At 68.1% G+C, this 7,323-nt stretch overlaps 1 protein-coding gene across 2 annotated transcripts; it reads left to right on the plus strand.

Annotated features, from left to right (window-relative positions):
• The first annotated feature begins 448 nt into the window (after positions 1-448).
• On the plus strand, positions 449-7,315 carry SCRT1 (scratch family transcriptional repressor 1). Of its 2 annotated transcripts, XM_064701663.1 has the most exons (3): positions 449-725; positions 5,840-6,577; positions 6,630-7,315. In XM_064701663.1, the coding sequence occupies exons 1-3, from the start codon at positions 614-616 to the stop codon at positions 6,725-6,727; spliced, it is 948 nt and encodes a 315-aa protein (XP_064557733.1). In that variant the 5' UTR covers positions 449-613; the 3' UTR covers positions 6,728-7,315. The 2 variants fall into 2 exon arrangements, with proteins under 2 accessions (XP_064557733.1, XP_064557732.1); XM_064701662.1 differs by having other exon boundaries at positions 451-725; positions 5,840-7,315.
• Positions 7,316-7,323: the final 8 nt, after the last annotated feature.

A 7,323-nucleotide genomic window follows, 5' to 3' on the forward strand; every position in this document is an offset into this window, starting at 1 on the left:
CCCCGGGGGCGTTCCCCTCCCGCCCCCTCCCCACCCCCCCCCGCTTCCCCCCCCTCCCCTCGCTCCGTTCCCCGCTCCCCCCCCCCTCCCGGCCCCGTTATAAGCGCGGGGTCGGTGCTGAGCGCGGCTCACACGCTCCGGGCCCCGCGCCCCCATCCCGCGGCCCCGCATCCATCCCGCCATCATCCATCCCTCCCTCCCTCCATCCCCGCATCCATCCCCGCTCCGCTCCCGCCGCCGCCGCCGCCGCTGTCCGCGGTGCTGAACCGCGGTGCCCGCACCGGGACCCCCCCCCCCCTTTCCGCTTCACGGAGCGGCTCGGCCGCCCCCCCCCGCGCCGGTGCCGACCCCGCCGGTCCATGCCCGCTCGCGGGGGGGGTCCGGGAGCCGCCGGGCGCGGCCTCACCGACACCGACACGGCGGCGGCGGCGGCGGCGGCGGCGGCGGCGGCGGCTGCGGGCGGCCCCGGCCCGGAGCTGGGCGGCCGCGCCCGCCGCACAAAGCAGCCGTAGTAGCTCCGTTCGGCGACCCCCGCCCGGCCGTGCCCCCCCTCCGCCGCCCCGGGGGGGGCCCTTTGTGGCGGCGGGGCCGGGCCCGGTCCCCCGGTGGAACCATGCCCAGGTCGTTCCTGGTGAAGAAGGTGAAGCTCGATGACTTCCCCGCCGGCCTCGAAGCCCCGTACGGCCGCGCCCGGGCGGATTTCGGCTCCCGGTTGCACGAGAAGGGTAAATACCGAGAAATAATAATACCGGGAAATACCGAGCGCCGGGGCTCTCCCCTCCCCTCTCCCCTTGGCCCGGCCGGGAACCGCCGCATTCCGCCGCGCTGCCGCCGCCGGGCACGGCGGCACCGGGCCGGAACAAGCGGGGCGGAACCGGGGCAGAACCGGAGCGCGGAGCGGGCGCTGCCGCTGCCCTTTGTCTGCGGGAGCCAAGTTCAAGGGCAGCGGCGGCGGCCCCGTCGTTGTCCCCGCTGTTGTCCCCGTTGTTGTCCCCGCTGTTGTCCCCGCTGCTGTCCCCGTTGTTGTCCCCGCTGTTGTCGCCGTTGTCCCCGTGCCGCTGCCGGCGGCCTTTGTGCGGAGCGCGGCCCCGGCCGGGCCCGGTGCGGCGGCGGCAGCGGCGGCGGCTGCGGCGCGTTGCGTAACCGGGAGCGGCGGAACCGCCGCAGCCGCCGCCGCACCGGGCCCGGCCCGGCCCCGCCGTGACCTTGAGCGGGACCGGGGCAGCGGCGGCGGGCGGGGAATGCGGGAATGCGGGAACCGGGGATGGCGGCGGGGCCGGGAATGCGGGAACCGAGCGGGACAGGGGGGACAGGGAAGGGACGGCGGGGACAGGGGAGGGACAGCGGGAATGCGGGAACGGAGCGGGACAGCGGGGACAGGGAAGGGACAGCGGGGACGGGGAAGGGATGGAGGGGACAGAGAAAGGGACAGAGGGGACAGGGAAAGGGACACCGGGAATGCGGGAACCGGGGATGGCGGCGGGGCCGGGAATGCGGGAACCGAGCGGGACAGCGGGGACAGGGAAGGGACAGCGGGGACAGGGAAGGGACAGCGGGGACAGGGAAGGGACGGAGGGGACAGCGACAAGGGACAGAAGAGCGAGGGCAGAGATGGGGACAGGGGACAGCGACAAGGGAAGGGACAGCGGGGACAGGGGAAGGGAAGGGACGGAGGGGACAAGGGAAGGGACAGCGACAAGGGAAGGGACAGAGGGGTAAAGGCAGGGACAGGGGGACAGGGGATGCCGGCAGCGACGGGGACAGCGACATGGGAAGGGACAGCGACATGGGAAGGGACAGCGACAAGGGAAGGGACAGCGGGATGCGGGAGGCAGGGACCGGGAATGCGGGAACGACGGCGACAAGGGAAGGGACAGAGGGACAGAGGGACAGAGGGACAGGGCAGGCTGGTGCAGGGATGGGGACAGGGACAAGGGAAGGGACAGCGGGGACAAGGGAAGGGAAGGGACGGAGGGGACAAGGGAAGGGACAGAGGGACAGAGGGACAGGGGACAGGGCAGGCTGGTGCAGGGATGGGACAGTGACAAGGGAAGGGACAGAGGGACAGAGGGACAGAGGGACAGAGGGACAGAGGGACAGAGGGACAGAGGGACAGGGGACAGGGCAGGCTGGTGCAGGGATGGGGACAGGGACAAGGGAAGGGACAGAGCGGTGGGGACAGGGACCAGGAATGCGGGAACGGAAGGGGACAGCGACAAGGGACAGGGGAGGCTGGCACAGGGACAAGGGAAGGGACAGAGCGGTGAGGGCAGGGACAGGGGACAGGGGAGGCTGGCGCAGGGACGGGGACAGTGACAAGGGAAGGGACACCGGGGTGAGGGCAGCGATGCGGGGATGGAGGAAGGAGGGACAGGGACAGGGACAGGGACGGGGACAGGGACACGGACTGCGGGGACAGGGACAGGGGTGAGGGACAAGGACAAGGGGAGGAAGAGATGCAGGGGACTGAGGGCAGGGATGGGGACAGGGACAGTGGCCGGGACTGCGGGGACAGGGACAGGGGACAGGGACCTGGTCAGGGACCTGGACAGGGACAGGGGACAGGAACAGGGACAGGGACAGGGGACAGGGGACAGGGACCTGGACAGGGACAGGGACAGGGACAGGGACAGGGACAGGGACAGGGACAGGGAGCAGAGCAGAGATGCGGGCAGCAATGGGGACAGGGACAGGGACAGTGGCCGGGACTGCGGGGACAGGGACAGGGACAGGGACAGGACAGGGACAGGGACAGGGACAGGGACAGGGACAGGGGACAGGGACAGGGACAGGGACAGTGGCCGGGACTGCGGGGACAGGGACTGCGGAGACGGGGACAGAGGAGAGGGCAGGAGGATGCGGGCAGGGACAGGGACAGGGACAAGGACAGGGCACAGGGACAAGGGAGAAAGACAAGGGACAGGGATGTGGACAGGAAGCCAGCGGCCGGGATGGGGACAGGGACAAGGGAAGGGACAGGAGCCAATGGCAGGGATGGGGACAGGGACAGGGGACAGGGGACAGGGGACAAAGGACAGAGATGCGGGCAGTGTTGGGGACACGGACAGGGACAGAGCCTGGGGTCGGGACTGCGGGGACAGGGATGGGGACAGGGACAGGAGCAGGGGACAGGGACAGGAGCCAACGGCAGCGACAATGACAGGGACACATGGCCAGGGATGGGGACAGGGGGCTGCGGGAGGGGACAGGGGAAGGGACAGGGACAGGGACAGAGTTGGGGACCGGGGACAGGGGACAGGGGACAGGGGACACGGGACACGGGACAAGGGCAGGTCAGGAGTTGAGTCGGGCACAGCCTGGCAGGGAGATGGGCCGGGGGTTGGGAAGGGGGACAGACAGGGGGACAGAGGGACAGAGGGGTGACAGACAGAGGGACAGACAGGGGGTGGGAAGGGGGACAGGTAGGGGGACAGTGTGACAGAGGGGTGACAGACAGGGGGACAGACAGAGGGACAGTGTGAGAGAGGGGTGACAGACAGGGGGTTGGGAAGGGGGACAGGCAGGGGGACAGACAGAGGGACAGTGTGACAAGGGGTGACAGACAGGGGGACAGAGGGACAGAGGGGTGACAGACAGAGGGACAGGGGGACAGAGGGACAGACAGAGGGACAGTGTGACAGAGGGGTGACAGACGGGGGACAGGCAGGGGGACAAGCACGGGGACAGACAGGGGGATGGGCAGATGAGGGGCAGGGGACACGGAACACACACAGGGGGACACAGAGGGACAGAGGAGGGACAGACAAGGGACAGACATGGGGACACAGAAGGGACAGACATGGGACACACAGGGACAGACACGGGACACACAGGGACAGACACAGGGACAGACATGGGGACACAGAAGGGACAGACATGGGACAGACATGGGGACACAGAAGGGACAAATGGGACAACCATGGGGACTCAAGGGGGACACACATGGACCAACCACGGGGACACGCAGGGACACACAGGGGGACACGGGAGGGACAGACAGGGGGACACGGGAGGGACATAAGGGACACACAGGGGGACACAGAAGGGACAACCAGGGGGAGCCGCAGGGACACGCGGGACAGCCAGGAGGACACAGAAGTGACAGACGCGGGACAGGAAGGGGGACACAGGAGGGACAGACACGAGGGACACAAACGGGACAGACATGAACCAACAAAGGTGACACAGGAGGGACAAACACGGGACAGCCAGGGGGACACAGAAGTGACAGACACGGGACAGGAAGGGGGACACAGGAGGGACACACAGGGGACAACCAGGGGGACACAGGAGGGACACACAGAAGTGACACAGGGGGACACACAGGGGACACAGTAGGGACACACAGGAGGGGGACACAGGACACAGGAGGGACACATGAGGGACACACAGGGGGACACAGGAGGGACACAGAAGGGACAGACAGGGGACGGCCAGGGGACACAGAAGGGACAGACATGGGACAACCAGGGGGACACAGGGGGACACAGGAGGGGGACGCACGGGACAACCAGGGACAGACACAGACAGAAGGGGACAGAGAAGGGACACACAGGGGACACAGGAGGGACAGACACGGGACAGCCAGGGGGACACAGGAGGGACACACGGGAGGACACGGGAGGGACATAGGAGACACAGGAGGGACACACACATGGGACAATCAGGGGGACACACAGGGGACACAGGAGGGACAGACACGAGGGACACAAACGGGACACACATGAACCAACAAAGGTGACACAGGAGGGACAAACACGGGACAGCCAGGGGGACACAGGACACGCATAGCGACACAGAAGGGACACACAGGGGACACACACACCCCCACGCGTGTCCCCGCTCTGTCCCCCCCCCTTCACGCTGTCCCCTGTGCTGTCCCCACCCCTGCCCCGCAGTCCCCACGCGTGTCCCCACCTCTGACCGCTGTCCCCACGCTGTCCCCTGTGCTGTCCCCACACCTGACTGCTGTCCTTTGTGCTGTCCCCATCTCCTGCCCGCTGTCCCCACGCGTGTCCCCCTCCCCTGAGCCACCCTGACCGCTGTCCCGCGCTGTCCCCATCTCCTGCCCACTGTCCACGCGCGTCCCCGCGCTGTCCCTTGTGCTGTCCCCACCCTGACCGCTGTCCCCACGCGTGTCCCCGCTCTGTCCCCACCGCTGACCGCTGTCCCCGCGCTGTCCCCATCTCCTGCCCACTGTCCCCACGCGTGTCCCCGCTCTGTCCCCACCCTGACCTCGCTGTCCCCACCGCTGACCGCTGTCCCTTTGCTGTCCCCACCGCGTGTCCCCCGCTGCCCCCTGACCGCTGTCCCCGCTGTCTTCCCCATCCCCCCGTGCCCCGCTGTCCCCCACCGCTGTCCGCTGCCCACGCGTGTCCCACCTCTGACCGCTGTCCCTGTGCTGTCCCCACTCGTGTCCCCCCCTGAGTCCCCTACCGCTGTCCCACCGCTGACCGCGTCCTCCTGCCCAGCTGTCCCCACGCGTGTCCCCTCCCTGACCGCTGTCCCGCTCTGTCCCCACCCTGCCGCTGTCCCGCGCTGTCCCCTCTCCTGCCCACTGTCCCCACGCGTGTCCCCCGCCTGTCCCCACGCCTGTCCCCGTCCCCACGCGTGTCCCCCGCTGTCCCCACCGCTGATCGCTGTCCCCACGCGTGTCCCCATCTCCTGCCCACTGTCCCCACGCGTGTCCCCGCTCTGTCCCCACCCTGACCGCTGTCCCCGCTCTGTCCCCACTGTCCCCGCGCTGTCCCCGCTCTGTCCCCACTGTCCCCGCGCTGTCCCCACGCTGTCCCCACGCGTGTCCCCCTCCCCTGACCGCTGTCCCTTGTGCTGTCCCCAGGCTACATCAGCGACTACATGGCCCCCTCCGCCTTCGAGGCCGACCCCGAGGCCGCGCTCAAGGTTCCCTCCCCGGCCTCGCTGTACCCGGGCGGCCGCGGCGACTTCGGCGGCGTTGGCGGCGGCGGCGTTGGCGGCGTTGGCGGCGGCGGAGCGGACTCGGAGCCTCCGGACAGCCCGCACTCGGGCATGGCGGGCGGCTACATCAACGGCGACGCCGCCGTCAGCGAGGGCTACGCCGTGGACGCCTTCTTCATCACGGACGGCCGCTCCCGCCGCAAGGTGAGCGGCACCGGAGCCGCCGCCGCCCGCAGCCTGCCCCGCCACACGTGCGGCGAGTGCGGCAAGAGCTACGCCACCTCGTCCAACCTGAGCCGCCACAAGCAGACCCACCGCAGCCTGGACAGCAAGATGGCCAAGAAATGCCCCACGTGCGGCAAGGTGTACGTCTCCATGCCGGCCATGGCCATGCACCTGCTGACCCACGACCTGAAGCACAAGTGCCAGGTGTGCGGCAAGGCCTTCAGCCGGCCCTGGCTGCTGCAGGGCCACATGCGCTCGCACACGGGCGAGAAGCCGTTCGGCTGCGCGCACTGCGGCAAAGCCTTCGCCGACCGCTCCAACCTGCGCGCCCACATGCAGACCCACTCGGCCTTCAAGCACTTCAAGTGCAAGCGCTGCAGCAAAACCTTCGCCCTCAAGTCCTATCTCAACAAGCACTACGAGTCCGCCTGCTTCAAGGGGGCGGCGGCGCCGCTCAGCCCGCTGCACCCCTAAAGGGGGCTTTGGGGAAGGGGGGGCTCCGGGACCCCCCCTGCCCGCTCCTCAGCACGAAATCCGCCCCGTTCGGGATCCAGAGGGAGAGGTCACCCCATCCATGCATCCATAGAGCCCCCCGGTTCGGCCCCTCCCGAGGGTCGGTGCGGCGGCACCGAGGGTCCGTCGGGATCGGCGCTTCGGGATTGCGGCCGGCGGGGTTCGCCCGGCAGGGTTCGCCTGTCATGATTCGCCCTTCAAAATTCACCTGTCGGGATTCGCCCTTCAGGATTCGCCCTGCAGGATTCACCTCCCAAAATTCACCTGTCAGGATTCGCCCTTCAGGATTCACCTGTCAAAATTCGCCCTTCAAAATTCACCTGTCAGGATTCGCCCTTCAAAATTCACCTGTCGGGATTCGCCCTGCAGGATTCGCCCTGCAGGATTCACCTCCCAAAATTCACCTGTCAGGATTCGCCCTGCAGGATTCACCTCCCAAAATTCACCTGTCGGGATTCGCCCTTCAAAATTCACCTGTCAGGATTCGCCCTTCAGGATTCACCTCTCAAATTTCACCTGTCGGGATTCACCTCTCAAAAATCCACCTTTGAAATTTCACCTGTCGGGATTCACCTCTCAAAATTCACCTGTCGGGATTCGCCCTTCAGGATTCGCCTGTCAGGATTCACCTCCCAAAATTCACCTGTCAGGATTCACCTCCCAAAATCC

Source organism: Zonotrichia leucophrys, unplaced genomic scaffold (assembly GCF_028769735.1).
Source record: "Zonotrichia leucophrys gambelii isolate GWCS_2022_RI unplaced genomic scaffold, RI_Zleu_2.0 Scaffold_1186_14650, whole genome shotgun sequence".
Lineage (NCBI taxonomy): Eukaryota > Metazoa > Chordata > Aves > Passeriformes > Passerellidae > Zonotrichia > Zonotrichia leucophrys.

Coding starts and splice junctions, on each gene's coding strand:
- SCRT1 (XM_064701663.1), top strand. CDS start 614: ATGCCCAGGTCGTTCCTGGTGAAGAAGGTGAAGCTCGATGACTTCCCC. Junction 726..5,839: donor CTCCCGGTTGCACGAGAAGG/GTAAATACCGAG, acceptor TGCTGTCCCCAG/GCTACATCAGCGACTACATG. Junction 6,578..6,629: donor CTACGAGTCCGCCTGCTTCA/AGGGGGCGGCGG, acceptor GGGGCTTTGGGG/AAGGGGGGGCTCCGGGACCC.